Genomic DNA, 12,916 nt, shown 5'->3' on the forward strand with positions numbered 1-12,916 from the left:
ATGGTTGTCAAAAAAAAGTAAATAGCAAAAGATATACTGCGACTTCCACCTTTCGCTGCCATGGTCAGGATGCCAACCTGCCTACCAGTCGATTAATACACTAATTAAGTTTTAATTAACGCAATTGTTAATTGGAAATATGTACAAGTAAAACGAAAAACAAGAGCCGGGATTAGTTGTTGTTATCGTTGTAAAGAGAACTGAAGCGTCAAAACGCGCTGCGGTGTACAAAGCGGGGAAGTTTAATAACATTTTGAATAATGAATAATCAAAGAAACAACCGCAATGCAACTGTTGCACAAACACCAGCAACTGCAGCACAACAACTATTGCAGCAGAAATGCGAATTGAATGCACAAAAAAAATCCGCATGAAAAGCGGAAATGCCGTCGATGAAGTTGTGTTTTGTTTTCCTTAAACTCTGCTGTTTTCGCCATGCAATAATTTGTGTGGCGAAGCTATAAATATACTACGTTTTACGTTGAACTCCCGATGAACACATACTTGTAAGTATGTAACACATATACATTCGCAATTACATAAGCACTTATGTACTTACATACATACATACATATGCAACAAGGAGACTTCTGCACTACAGCTGACCAGATTCTCAGTTGCGCACGCGCAGAGCAAGTTCAACCTCTTTCTCTCAAATTTTCTCTCTCTTCGGTCTTACCGGTATAACGGGTTAAGTCGGGCTTGAGCTCTGAGGCGGCATTGTTTATATTCGCTGCGTCGACGTAGTCAAGACGTCAGTTTTGCTTTCAGCTTTGAGTCATTGGGACGTGTATCGGGCTGCATAACAATTGTTAAATTACTGTTTATTTCGTTTCAAATCATAAACAATATGTTGAGAATGCAAAATATGTTTATGCTACTGTTGGCTTCAAACATGTTGCTCGCAGTTCACGCTTCTGGGAATAAAAAACAGCAGCAACAAAATCAAGGTATGCTGACTTGCTGCTAAGAAGGCGCTGTCAACGCCGATTCATCCAAGTGAAGAGAAATTTTCAATGGCTAAGAATAACGGCTAATGGTTCTAGCCAGACCAAAACAAAAAGAACCGGTTTACCGGCGCAATCTAGTGGAAAAAGTGAACAAGAGTTGTGTGTAAAGTTGTTTAAATTTACTTTTGCCTATAGATAGCATTTCAAATGAAAGATTTCATAATCTGTTAGAAATTGCTTTGAAAGTGACAAAACATTATTAAATTATTTAAATATTTATCGTTGCAGAAATTTGGGAGCAAGATTTATCAGACACCTTTAAGATTGAAGGCAGCGATCAAGGCATTCAAAAGGTTAATTTGAAATGCGGCGCCAATTCGATGAATGTGATGCTGGAAACTGAAAAACCATTTACTGGTGTCATGTACACTCGAGGTAGCTTCTATAAGCAAACGGCGCCGTGTTTCATGAAACCTACAGCAAATCAAGGAACGCGCACACTGGAGATGAATTTTCAATTGGATCAATGTCAGACCTTGAAGGATGGTGAACTCTATACAAACATCGTTGTCATTCAGAACGATCCAGAACTTATTACGCCAGGAGACTCGGCTTTCTCTCTGGAATGTGATTTCCGTCAGCCACGCAGTCTGGATGTGGAAGCCAGTATGTTGGCTAGAGACAGGTAACCGATATATAACTTTTTTCATACATGTGTATTTATATATATTTGGACGTGTACGATTAAAACTTAGAAATCCACAAAAATTGCGCGGAGCTCGTGGTGGAACCCGCCAGCATCAATAGAACTTTACTCTACGACTACCTATTGAGTTTTTCAACTAAGCTCATTTCCAATAGCTGTACTTAAGGTACAAATTTTAAACTGCAATTATTTGGTTGTACACTGATTTAAACATAATTAATCCCTAGTAGCTCGTATTGCCTTACTAACAAACAGAACACTTCTCATAATCACATGACATGCATGCCCTACATTCCACAGAGTGGCGACAAAATCCAAAATAACACTCACAAGCCCCGATCCTGCTGCACCAATGGACAATCTACACAACTCGGTATTTAGCAACAGTGATACAGTAGAGTACATACCAAAGCTAATCAAACCAAATGAAACTATAAGACTGGGAACAGTTGAGGAGGTGACCCTTCCGTTGCTTCATGAAAGAGACGAACTTTAATTTTAAACACATCTATAAGAAAATATTTAAAAATACAAAATTACTCTTACATCACACGTAAACAATATTACAGGTGAGACACAAACACAAACACTGCTTGTCAAATTATTGTTTAGTTGCTATGAATTTCTGAACTGCTGCTATTTAAATTTATTAAGTTTCTATTATTCTACCTTCTTAGGAGAAACGTATGGAATTCAGCAAAGGCGGATTAATTGCAAACGACACTAACAGATACGATTTCAATTTAATCTTTTTTTCTATATCCTGTGATATTTTTTAAGTTTGATTTTAATAAAAACGAAAATGATGGACAACCCTTCATACTTTTTTAAATTGCGCGCCCATTACAGAGTTGTTTGATTACGAAAGCAAAAAACAGCTAATCAATCTCTTAATATTCATAACATTTGGCAACTCCAGATTTTTGTTGGTCTGGCAGCCACTGGCAAGCAAAAGTTTACTATTAAATTAATAGTTTTAACACAATATTAATATATCAGCCAACTATATATTTAACAAGTAAAGTATAATAAAAAAAAATAAACTTGCAGTCTTGAAATTAAAGTAATAATATCACTACGTCAGAGCGTTTTCTTATCAGTTCATTGTGTTTTTTGCGATTGCTCATGAAATGCGCATCAGACAAAGAAATTCAATAATTTTGTAAATTCAATTATATCTACATATGCTTTACAGTTGATTTGGTGTTTTTTAATGCGCTAGCCATGGATCATCGAGTATTTATTACACTCCTGTTCGTATTGAGTGGTACCGCAAATGTGATATTAATCAAGTATGTAATGATTTAACAACTTACGGAATAGTTAAAAATCATCTTTATATGTATGTATATTGCAGATGGATGAGCATTCAAATGGTGGAGGGCAGTGATAGAAAAAAGCATAGTTTTCAACATCCAGTCGCTATGACCTTGCTTATGTTCCTGGCTGAATTCTTGTGCTTTGGTGTTTACAAATTGATTAGCGCTGCAATCAGTCGACGAGGCGTAAGATTACATCAATTGAATATAAAACAAAAACTAATAATTGCGTATCTCTAGTTAAACGCAGAGCAGGATCATATTTTGACGCGTGGCAGCAATGAGTTTCATCCACTCGTCATGTTACTACCCGCTTTCCTCCGAACAATAACATCAATATTACTTTTCACCGGTTTATACTTGACATATGCCACCAGCTTCCAAATGATTAGAGGTGCGTCTTTCAACATCTGCAGTCACTGATTTGCTTTCTTGAGACTAAAGCAAAGCTTAATCGTTTCAGGAGTTTCACTAATCTTTGTGGGGCTATTTAGCACAATGTACTTGAACCAGACCTTGAGCTCCCGACATTGGCTGGCAATTTTCACCATGACATGTGGCATCATTGACATATTGGCTTTAGATGTGCAACGTGTGGACTACGACTATACAACTTTACATCATAAAGATCATAACACCATCCTTACTGGCGATCTATTGGTCATAATAGCAGAAATCCTGCACGCCTTTCTCTATGTGTACGAAGAAAAGCATCTAAAGGCCGCAGATTTGAAGCCCATTCAGGCATCTGGTTGGCAAGGATTTTTTGGGATTATCATCACAGCCCTGGCAGCAGTTTGTCTAAACTTTGTGCCAAGCGCCGTGCCTTTTAACGAGGGTTCCCGTGGAGTCTTCGATGACCTAACTGATATTATCCCACAGTTGCGTTCTAACACAATGCTAATCCTTGCCCTTATTGGTTTTGCCTGCTCCTGCGCCATTTACAACTGTGTGGGAATGTCCATTGCGAAGTTCTCGTCGAGCGGCAATCGTTTACTTGCTGATGGAATACGTGTTTATTTCATTTGGGCATTTGTTATATTTGCCGAATGGGAGATTTTAAATTTGATCACAATTTTGGGTCTTCTTATACTTCAAACCGGCATTTTCATGTACAGACAGGCCATATTCCTGGAATGGTATCGATCGACATTAGCTCGTTGGCAACGTATTCGATACATGGACATGAATGCCGATGCGGTCCCCACGCCCAGCAGTCAGCCGGCAGATGTTATCTAAATGTGTTATCTGATGTGAGTGAGTTTATAGTGATTGTGATATGAGAGGAAAAGACGGCGCTTTTTAAAGGAAAACTACGCGTTCATGGGATGAATCTTGAAAAATTTACTTATCAATTATAATAGGCATGGTAATAAATACTTATAAAAGTTAATTAGAACGAAATAATAAATCGGATTTTGGTGCATACGCAATTTCCGATAAGTGGCTTATAACTTTTGGCTTAACATCTTTTAGTTATTTTGTAAATTGTCTTCGATCTTAATTGATAGTTTCAAAATGTTCTTTAAAAACGCTTTATAAACTTGCATTTAGAGGAAATTTTGTAGAAGTTTGTCACCTAACCTTCTTCCCAAAAGTCTGGCAACACTGCGTTACCGATCATTGAAGGGTAACGTACATTCCGATTAATCGTATGTATCGATACAAATCGATTTCCTCACTGATGCTGGCGTTCCAACAAAATTAAGACCCGGTTCAGATATCAATAGCAATAAATCATCCTTATTTAATTTAAAATATTACCGTGGAATTTAAGACAATCATCACAAAATTCAGCACTCATTTGGTTTGGTACGAGTGTCAATCGTGCAGCAAACCAGTTAAAACCGCAAGCGTAAACATGCGCTTAAAAGAATATCCTACAATAATATTGGATACAATACCAAAGTTGTATGAAAGACAAATCAATGTCTTTATTACGCACCTCTATGGCATAGAGGCGCAAGTAGAGCGTTTGCCAAAAAAGTTTTGCAAGATGTACACGACCCAACCGCTGGCTAATCAACTTCTGGAATATCTTGGATCTCGTGGCGCCAATATTTCTTCAGAAGATTTTCATATAGTTCCGGAGGGCAAACCGTTCTCGATTCGTCTTAGCGATGGAAAGCGTTTGGAGATTATGTTATGTGCCGGCAATGTGCTTGCCAACAGTCTTATGCTTTTAATTCGGAGATTGCGTGGCGGAAGATTACTTTACTACTATTCTGCCGTGCAGCAGGATGACCTCAATTACTTGATGGGTAATACGACTTTTCAGGAATGGATTGCACTTGGTACCGAAGAGCTCTTGCTAAATCTTCAAGCTGCTCATCAGCCCTTTGATCATATAGACTTTGAACAGATTGCCGAGCAAATTTCAAAATTTTTTAAAGATAATGACAAGGTGCCAGTGATTGAAGTGCCTCAGTTTGGTTACGAACTGCTCATTCGAAAGTTAGCTGAAACGTCTGCCTTATTTGGTCATATCAAATTGCTAGACAGTTTTGTAAAAAGTTATCGCTGTCTAACTTCTGATCTGAGATATTTCCACAGAAGTGGATACACGATATCCTTGGCAGTTAACCATAAGAGCAGCATTAACATTCACAATTCTGAAATATCTTATCCTCTTTCCAAACTTAAATGGTCTCCAGTTCCAAATCGCATAAATCTTATACAGATTTGTAGCCTATTGCGCCCACTTCATATAAGTGGAATAGTTGGTTATCACGAAAAAGGCAACGTAACCCCAGTACCTGAGTTTCTCAAAAATTTCAAGTGTTCGAATGCGATTGTTTCAAAAACGCAGGTTATACAAGAATCCGTTGAAATCAAATTGTGTCCTACCAAAAGACGTAGAGACTATGAAAATGAACCTATTTTATTCACAAAGTCTAAAAAACTTGCCTATGTGGATGACGATGATGATATCAATTAATTAAGAATAATAATTGTAATATTAATAAATTAATAAACAAATGATGAAGTAAAGTTGAAAATATTTTTTTTAAGTGTATTTAATTTACTGCATAATAGCTTGTCATGTCAAAAATATGTATACAAGAACTAATATAAAAGCGATATATGCGTAATTAAGCTATTGTCATTTAATTGATTTCAATGTTTATATTTAAATTTACATATTTTAACTGTTAATATACGTATTTGCTTTAACCGTGACTATGACTTTCAAATCGTTTGTTTCCTATATACATAATAGTAGAGCTGCTGCCTAAAATAATAATAAAAATGCAAGCTTTGCATGCAACTGAATATGAAATTTGTCTATAGAGAAAAAACGTTCTAAACATGATGTTCATAATCTTATTGTCATTGGAAAAATGTTTTTTTTTTATAAATTGCCTGTAATAATTTGTATTATCGCCTACATTGATATGACTTTGTACATACTTTGAGAAAAGGATAATACTATGTATATTAGCTTCATTAATTATCTAGGGCGCGACTTTAACTTAATACATTGAAATAAGACAGCTTTAACAATAACAATAGCAGTAACGCATACAAATACATTTTAACATTCAGATAAACAGTAAAGAAGCTCTTGGATTCGATCTGGAAGATCCTTTACTTTTTCTGCGTTCCCAACAATCCTTCAGCTACGCCCAAATAGTATACGGTTTGGGCGATACCAAACAGTGGCGCGATCACAATCATACGGCAAAGGCCGCCCTTGAAGAATGCTGTGGGTCCTTCGTGTTTCATAGTTTTACTGCAAGAGCGAGACAAAAATGAATGCAAAACTATTAATATTCGCAATTATATTATCAACTTACGTGATACAATCGACTATGCCCTTAAACTCCTTCTCCCCATCAGCCTTCTTGATGGCCTGTAATCGTGTTTTAATGACATCAAATGGATTAACCGCGAGAGCAGCCGTCGAGCCTGCAGCCAAACCAGCCAGGAAAGAGCACCTAGAGAGAGCGAAAAAGTTAGCTATTAGAGAACTGGAACACTTTAGGTTTGTATTACCAGAATACCGCCTCCCCAGAGCCATCGCTTCGCCGTGGACCCAATTCGTTGAGGGTGGCAAACAATGGGAAATAAATGACCGAGAACGTTACGTCCCGCAATCCCGTAGCACCAATACCCTTGTATAAGCCAAAGATGCCCTTGTCCTTAACAAGCTGTGTGGCCAATTGTGTGGCCGACACCTTTTCTATGGTTTTACCAGCCAATTTAGCCGCAGCGGCTACGCGTCCAGCATCTTGCATCTGGATTTTTAACAACTCCATAGGAGTGGTGACAACAATTTGAAAAGCGCCAGCCAAACCTCCAGCTAACATTTGACTAGTCATGGGCAGTTTTCCGTCTTTTGTGGTTAGCTTGTGCCTGAAGTAATCGTTCGCAGTCAGCTTAATTGCCTTCTCTGGCGTAATCAGCAAGATGTTGACGCCCGAACCGCGGTACATGCCAAAATATCCCTCCGCCTTATACGTTTTACGGAAGCAATCGAACCTATGAACAAAGATGAGCATTAATAAATAAATGTATTATGTATTATTGAGGATCGCAACTAGATTTGTAATGCTTACATGCTGTTGTACATACGCTCGCCATTTGGACCGATTTGCTGATTCTGAAGACGGGTCTTCACCAAATCCAATGGAAATACGCATGTTACTCCTATAATACCAGCAATGCCGCCGTTAATGATTTTGGGCAACAATCTGCAAAAATTTGTATTGTTTAATGGCGTCTATTCTGTTACGTTTGTTTGGCCAATTGCCAGATATATTCACTTTTAACACTTAGCATTTAACCCTTACATGTTATTGTAAATGTACTTGCATAAAAAAAAACAGGTTCCCAACAATCGACCTTGACATTGATAAGATCATCATTGTTGATGATGCGCTTAACGCCCTATTAATCGAAAAATCGGTTATCGCCTGGGTTGCACCTACATTTCAAAAAGCATCAAACAAAAGATGTTTGTGGGGTAGCTCTAGAAGAATATGACAAATAATTGGTGAGCTGCCAGCCACAGCATTAAATGAATAAATACATAAATATGCAATCTTTCAACTATGTGTGTATATGGATTAAGAGCTATTTTGGTTTGGCATTTCAAGAGAACAAAACGTCGTCATTAAGGTGAAAACTTGTAAGCTTCTTTAAACTTTACACTATTTCCAATATCAAAAATATCAGCGAAAGCTATACATTATGTAAGGACATACATTTCTCAAACACTAAAAAAAAAGACAAAAAAAATTAAATAAGTTGAATATGCATACATATATGTACGTACATATCAACAGATACATTTAGATTTAAACACAAACACATAAATATATGTCATATATATACATATACTTATACATATTTATATATTTCTCATATATACGTGTATACATATCTTACATATGTATATAATTATTTACATTACAAATTATTTCATGTGCTCTAATTGTTTGTTATTTATTGATAACTTACGCGAACTTTTGTTGTTGCGGCTGCTTAAGTGGATTGTTCGCCGCTATCTGTTGTTTACTATCTGTTATTGCAGCCATGTTTCTTGAATTAAAGAGAATTGGAATTAAATTATATTGATTTCTCACAGGCAGTCCGAAAAAATGTGTATTGGTAGCAGATGCAATATGAATCTTTGATACAATTAATTAATCTAGTGTTTACATTATTAGCTTTCAATGTATTTCTGGTGTTCACTGTAAAAGAAAAATGCAATTCAACGCTTAATTTATAATCAGGAATATAAATGTAGGTTTAAGAGGGTACCAATATGGAAAGAACTTATTAGTGATAAGTGCATATTTTTAGATATGTATGTAAATTAATCTGCAGTCTTCAGCTTCTTTCTTTAATCAAAAAATTGATAAGAACGACATAAGATGCGAGGCAAAAGTTAATTTGTATTGTATATTCTTTATTTCAATCAATCGCAATAACATCCACATTTCTACATGGCACATAAGTGTGAATTAATAAAGTACGGCATCTGGTTTCATCCAACACATGCAACTGCTTTTAGATTATTTTTTATTTAACTGTTATAATCATTGTCGGATGTGCATGCACAAAGTATTATGTTTATTGTGATGCTAACCCGAAAATATTCTAACTTTGGAGAGTTCTTTCTTGGTTTTATTATCTCTTCACTGCTAAACACAAAGGTGTCATAAAGATATGGAGCATGTGAGGCCGAAAAGTTAGTTTTTCAATGTGAGCAAGAATTTCATTTATAGCACAATTAAATCATATAGATTATCTTTATATCTAAGTATATCAATACAGTCGAATATGCACTTGCCCATGTACTACGTATATAAGGTTTTAAATTGTTAAAATCGTCGTCGTATCACATTATCGATTACTTTATCTGGCTAAAAAGTTCGAGCTACCCAACTTATGTATGTATTTATGTGCATGTGTAACAAGTATGAAAGGTATTGTTGTTTTCCTTACGATGTGCTTTTATGTACACGTTTTAAGTCAGCACTTGGTAATAGAGTGACTATCAGGATTTTGTATAGTTTCTAATATGTACTTTATTTATCAAAGGCCAGATACCTATTATACATTAAATTGATTGACGCAAACATTGGCTACACACTTGTGTGCGAGAGTTATGTACATATATTCATTTATATACACACACACATTCCCATCCATATGCATATGAGCTTCTGTGTGTAGATATTAATATGTTTAAATAAATTGTGACATGTGCCCCGGACATTGTTAAATTTGATTACAATAACAGCGAAACTTACATTTATATATTTTCAGTACAGTGAATTGACTTTAGTTCGAACAATTGTGTTTTAATATACAACCGCTTTAAAATATTTATTTGTTTACGACCAATTTTACGCGCGTCGTCGTCACCGTGCGGGCTGATGTCCACGAAAGCTTTAAATTCGTGAAGTATCTCCGCTCTGAATATTCTTTCCCTGCAAGCAGCCGGCGGGTACTGTATAATCAAGTTTTTATTCCAATCAGCATAAAGCGAAAAGTGTGAAAAAGCTGCGTAGGCCCTCGCAAGAGATGAAGAAACATCGATGCCACTATCGATAGATTGATTGTTTTTAAATTATTTATTACATATATTTCTTAAGATGTTCAATAAAGTATTATTTTTGTAATATTCTGGTTTTTTTTTTCATAAGAAGCCCATTTTCAAATGGGAAAATATAACTTAATAAAATTAAGCGACATTGTGACTTGTTAAATTATTTTATTTTCAAAAAACCCACCGAATACCGATTTACAAAAAAGTAAACAAAGCACAAAAAAGTCACAATGAACAAGTGGAAGCTCAAAGAAACCGATACATCGATAACTGTTTTTTAACACTGGAGAATAAAACAAGAACATTTTCCAGCACTGGGAATTCTTTTAACTAGTTTTTCATTCCATAGGCACGGACCAAAACAATATTATTGATCAATTCAACAAAGTCTCAACTCTTTCACAATGAGTACGGCACGCTTTGCACGCTCAGGGCGAGCTCGAATATGTATTCTGATGAGCATGTTTCTTGTGCTCATTATGATGATTGTTATTTACCACATGTCACAACAGCAACTGGACGAAACTCGGGCCTTTCGATTACGCTGTGAACAAAACCAGGAAGGATTAAATTTACAATTGCAATGTAAGTCTCTCTTTCACTGCTTACTGCCCATACTTATGCTCCTCCTTGCCCGTTTAGCGCTCACTGACGACAAATTGTCAGCGGAGAAAAAATTGGAAGAGATGCACAACGAGAAACAACACATGCAAGCGGAACTCGATAAGCAACAGGAATCGGAGCGTTCATTGAAAAATAAATACGATGAACAACTTGGAAAATATAAGGTGCTCGATGGTAAGCACAATGATTTACAGGATGAGTATGCCAAGAGTAAGAAACAACAAATGGAGGACAAGCACTCGCTATTATTGCAAGTGCAACAATTGCAGCAGGACAGGAAACTACAGGACACAAGTAACTGGAAGGTGGGGAAAACACTTTAATTTCTTGGCTGATTGCTGTATTACATTTTTGTTTGCTGCGTCTCTTAGAACAAATATGAAGCACTGCAGCGGGACACGCAACATAAGATTCACGATTTAGAATCTGCTCTAAGTGAATGCAAGATGCATTGCACCTATGCGCCTCCAGCTCAACAACTCAATAAGCCATCCGATTTACAAGTGTCTGACACAACGCCAGCGCGTCGATCGAGCCCCGCTCAACTGGCGCATAGCATCGAGAAGCCGCATAACGAGAAGTCCTTCAACGAGCAAGTGCAAGTGAGTCAAGGGCTGTACAAAATTGGTGTTGGCATTGCCAAGCCAAACCAGCATTCAACTAACGCAACAACTAATCCGCAAGGTGGAGGTGTGGAGCATCGAAAGGATACGCAGCCTTTGCAATCCTTTGACGTGCGCAACAATCATAGCCTCATAATAAATTCTGTTGAAAATTTTCAGATTGCGCCCAAGTCGCTTCAAACGTTAGGCGATGATACGCCTGAAAAACAAGAGCAGTCAGTTAAATCTGTTTCCCCATTGAGCGCTCCTCAGCGCAAACCCAGCTCAAGTACTCCCAATGTTGAGGCTGATTCAAATGCATCAGTGGCTCCCAAGCAGCCAAGCATTATCAGCAGCAGCAGTAGCACTGGTCAACCGCCTTTGGTCATGCCTCCAGCAAAGCCATCATCCGAAGTGAAGATTGAGCGCAAGTTACCCGAGAATGTGGCGCCCATTCCCGAAAACTTTGATGGTAAAGTCGAAGTGGCAGCTGCTGATGCAGACACAGCAGCCGAAGAGTTGCCCAAAAATGAGAATAATAATCGGTATGCGAATGTGGTGAATGACTTGGAGTCGAATAAGAATTTAGGGGATTCTGGTGGCCATGAAGTCAAGGATGCCTTAAACGAACAGAATTTCAATTTTCCCGGCGCCAATCCTAACATTTTTGCTGATGGGGACCTAGCTCCGGCTCATGCTCAGCAAGTGGACAACAAGATGTTGGCTGCCGATGCGGCGGCAGTTGGGGGCGACGACGATGACGTAATGCTGGGAGATGTTGCTGGAAAACAGCATATTCTCGATGGAGATAATTTGAATAACGAAATTGCCGCCGATCAGGGTAAAGAATTTGCCGATGCTGTGCATCTAGAAGATAACATGGATGAGGACCAAGACGGTAAATAATATGCTTTTCTTTACGTTATCTTTTTTTCGAGCTAATTTCTTCTTGCAGAGGATGACTATAACGTGCCCGCAAGAAAACTGGGCGCAGATGCAGCTGTCAGAAATTAAAGATTATTTTGGCGGCACTGCAATAAGCTATTTTTCACCTTAGTATTTTATCATTTCATCTATCCTGGTTAACAGAATTGGTTTACAAAAAAACCCAGAACCTTTAGTTTATAAGATTTATGCATCCAATTTGATCAATTTCAACAATTTAGGTAAGATTTATTTCATCCAATGGAATCGAGAAAACTTTGTGTGAACGCCAACTGCAATAATAATAATTTAACTTTCATTAATTTACAAAATCTTAGATCTTTCTCTTCTTTAATAACATACTATAATTATTCACTTAGTTATTCATACACTTGTCAAATAAATATTTATTTCATTCAATAATGCTAGTAATTATCGACATACATTGAGACTTTTGACTATTTACAAATTGCAATTGAAAATAGAGGCTCACCTCTCACTAAATTCATTTTTTACTAAAGTTTGTAAGTATATACTTTGTTTTCTGTGATAAGAAACATGCTAAGCTGCATTTTTTTCGTTGCTTTAAACAATAGTGTTTATACTCATTTATATGTAGCATATAATAAGTCCATGCTCTGCGCTAGTATTAGAGTTAGTACGTAAGATAAAATATTCGATCGAACAAAAATTGTGTCTAGAACACCGAAATTTTATTTGAAACATAATAA

At 36.9% G+C, this 12,916-nt stretch overlaps 5 protein-coding genes across 8 annotated transcripts; 4 read left to right on the top strand and 1 right to left on the bottom strand.

Annotated features, from left to right (window-relative positions):
* The first annotated feature begins 748 nt into the window (after positions 1–748).
* On the top strand, positions 749–2,471 carry LOC132784772 (uncharacterized). 3 transcript variants are annotated; one of them, XM_060790611.1, is made up of 4 exons: positions 749–950; positions 1,239–1,635; positions 1,706–1,822; positions 2,334–2,471. In XM_060790611.1, exons 1-3 carry the CDS (start codon positions 851–853, stop codon positions 1,755–1,757), a joined length of 549 nt encoding a protein of 182 aa, XP_060646594.1. In that variant the 5' UTR covers positions 749–850; the 3' UTR covers positions 1,758–1,822; positions 2,334–2,471. The 3 variants fall into 3 exon arrangements, with proteins under 3 accessions (XP_060646594.1, XP_060646593.1, XP_060646592.1); XM_060790610.1 differs by lacking the exon at positions 1,706–1,822 and adding an exon at positions 1,957–2,225 and having other exon boundaries at positions 2,311–2,471; XM_060790609.1 differs by lacking the exon at positions 1,706–1,822 and adding an exon at positions 1,957–2,225.
* A 97-nt stretch (positions 2,472–2,568) lies between these two features.
* On the top strand, positions 2,569–4,429 carry LOC132784767 (solute carrier family 35 member F6). Its single transcript, XM_060790603.1, has 5 exons — positions 2,569–2,674; positions 2,852–2,948; positions 3,014–3,161; positions 3,216–3,369; positions 3,439–4,429. Exons 2-5 carry the CDS (start codon positions 2,881–2,883, stop codon positions 4,212–4,214), a joined length of 1,146 nt encoding a protein of 381 aa, XP_060646586.1. The 5' UTR covers positions 2,569–2,674; positions 2,852–2,880; the 3' UTR covers positions 4,215–4,429.
* A 26-nt stretch (positions 4,430–4,455) lies between these two features.
* LOC132784768 (uncharacterized) lies at positions 4,456–6,649 on the top strand. Its single transcript, XM_060790605.1, has one exon. The coding sequence runs from the start codon at positions 4,837–4,839 to the stop codon at positions 5,911–5,913; it is 1,077 nt and encodes a 358-aa protein (XP_060646588.1). The 5' UTR covers positions 4,456–4,836; the 3' UTR covers positions 5,914–6,649.
* Positions 6,277–9,946, bottom strand: LOC132784771 (mitochondrial glutamate carrier 1). The gene is made up of 6 exons (XM_060790608.1): positions 9,737–9,946; positions 8,439–8,519; positions 7,535–7,669; positions 6,972–7,457; positions 6,773–6,913; positions 6,277–6,708 (listed from the first exon to the last, which is right to left on the bottom strand). The coding sequence occupies exons 2-6, from the start codon at positions 8,513–8,515 to the stop codon at positions 6,564–6,566; spliced, it is 984 nt and encodes a 327-aa protein (XP_060646591.1). The 5' UTR covers positions 8,516–8,519; positions 9,737–9,946; the 3' UTR covers positions 6,277–6,563.
* Positions 9,947–10,384: 438 nt separating this feature from the next.
* Positions 10,385–12,912, top strand: LOC132784765 (M protein, serotype 2.1). Of its 2 annotated transcripts, XM_060790601.1 has the most exons (5): positions 10,385–10,620; positions 10,678–10,964; positions 11,031–11,261; positions 11,442–12,159; positions 12,217–12,909. In XM_060790601.1, the coding sequence occupies exons 1-5, from the start codon at positions 10,440–10,442 to the stop codon at positions 12,273–12,275; spliced, it is 1,476 nt and encodes a 491-aa protein (XP_060646584.1). In that variant the 5' UTR covers positions 10,385–10,439; the 3' UTR covers positions 12,276–12,909. The 2 variants fall into 2 exon arrangements, with proteins under 2 accessions (XP_060646584.1, XP_060646583.1); XM_060790600.1 differs by having other exon boundaries at positions 11,031–12,159; positions 12,217–12,912.
* Positions 12,913–12,916: the final 4 nt, after the last annotated feature.

Source organism: Drosophila nasuta, chromosome 2R (assembly GCF_023558535.2).
Source record: "Drosophila nasuta strain 15112-1781.00 chromosome 2R, ASM2355853v1, whole genome shotgun sequence".
In the NCBI taxonomy this organism is placed as follows: domain Eukaryota; kingdom Metazoa; phylum Arthropoda; class Insecta; order Diptera; family Drosophilidae; genus Drosophila; species Drosophila nasuta.

Excerpts from the sequence above, each read along its gene's own strand:
- LOC132784772 (XM_060790610.1), top strand. The coding sequence starts at position 851 with ATGTTGAGAATGCAAAATATGTTTATGCTACTGTTGGCTTCAAACATG. Across the intron at positions 951-1,238 it reads ACAGCAGCAACAAAATCAAG|AAATTTGGGAGCAAGATTTA; the intron begins GTATGCTGACTT and ends TTATCGTTGCAG. Across the intron at positions 1,636-1,956 it reads AGTATGTTGGCTAGAGACAG|AGTGGCGACAAAATCCAAAA; the intron begins GTAACCGATATA and ends TACATTCCACAG.
- LOC132784767 (XM_060790603.1), top strand. The coding sequence starts at position 2,881 with ATGGATCATCGAGTATTTATTACACTCCTGTTCGTATTGAGTGGTACC. Across the intron at positions 2,949-3,013 it reads GCAAATGTGATATTAATCAA|ATGGATGAGCATTCAAATGG; the intron begins GTATGTAATGAT and ends TGTATATTGCAG. Across the intron at positions 3,370-3,438 it reads CAGCTTCCAAATGATTAGAG|GAGTTTCACTAATCTTTGTG; the intron begins GTGCGTCTTTCA and ends TAATCGTTTCAG.
- LOC132784768 (XM_060790605.1), top strand. The coding sequence starts at position 4,837 with ATGCGCTTAAAAGAATATCCTACAATAATATTGGATACAATACCAAAG.
- LOC132784771 (XM_060790608.1), bottom strand. The coding sequence starts at position 8,515 with ATGGCTGCAATAACAGATAGTAAACAACAGATAGCGGCGAACAATCCA. Across the intron at positions 7,458-7,534 it reads GAGCGTATGTACAACAGCAT|GTTCGATTGCTTCCGTAAAA; the intron begins GTAAGCATTACA and ends CTTTGTTCATAG. Across the intron at positions 6,914-6,971 it reads TCTGGGGAGGCGGTATTCTG|GTGCTCTTTCCTGGCTGGTT; the intron begins GTAATACAAACC and ends CGCTCTCTCTAG.
- LOC132784765 (XM_060790600.1), top strand. The coding sequence starts at position 10,440 with ATGAGTACGGCACGCTTTGCACGCTCAGGGCGAGCTCGAATATGTATT. Across the intron at positions 10,965-11,030 it reads AGGACACAAGTAACTGGAAG|AACAAATATGAAGCACTGCA; the intron begins GTGGGGAAAACA and ends TGCGTCTCTTAG. Across the intron at positions 12,160-12,216 it reads CATGGATGAGGACCAAGACG|AGGATGACTATAACGTGCCC; the intron begins GTAAATAATATG and ends TTCTTCTTGCAG.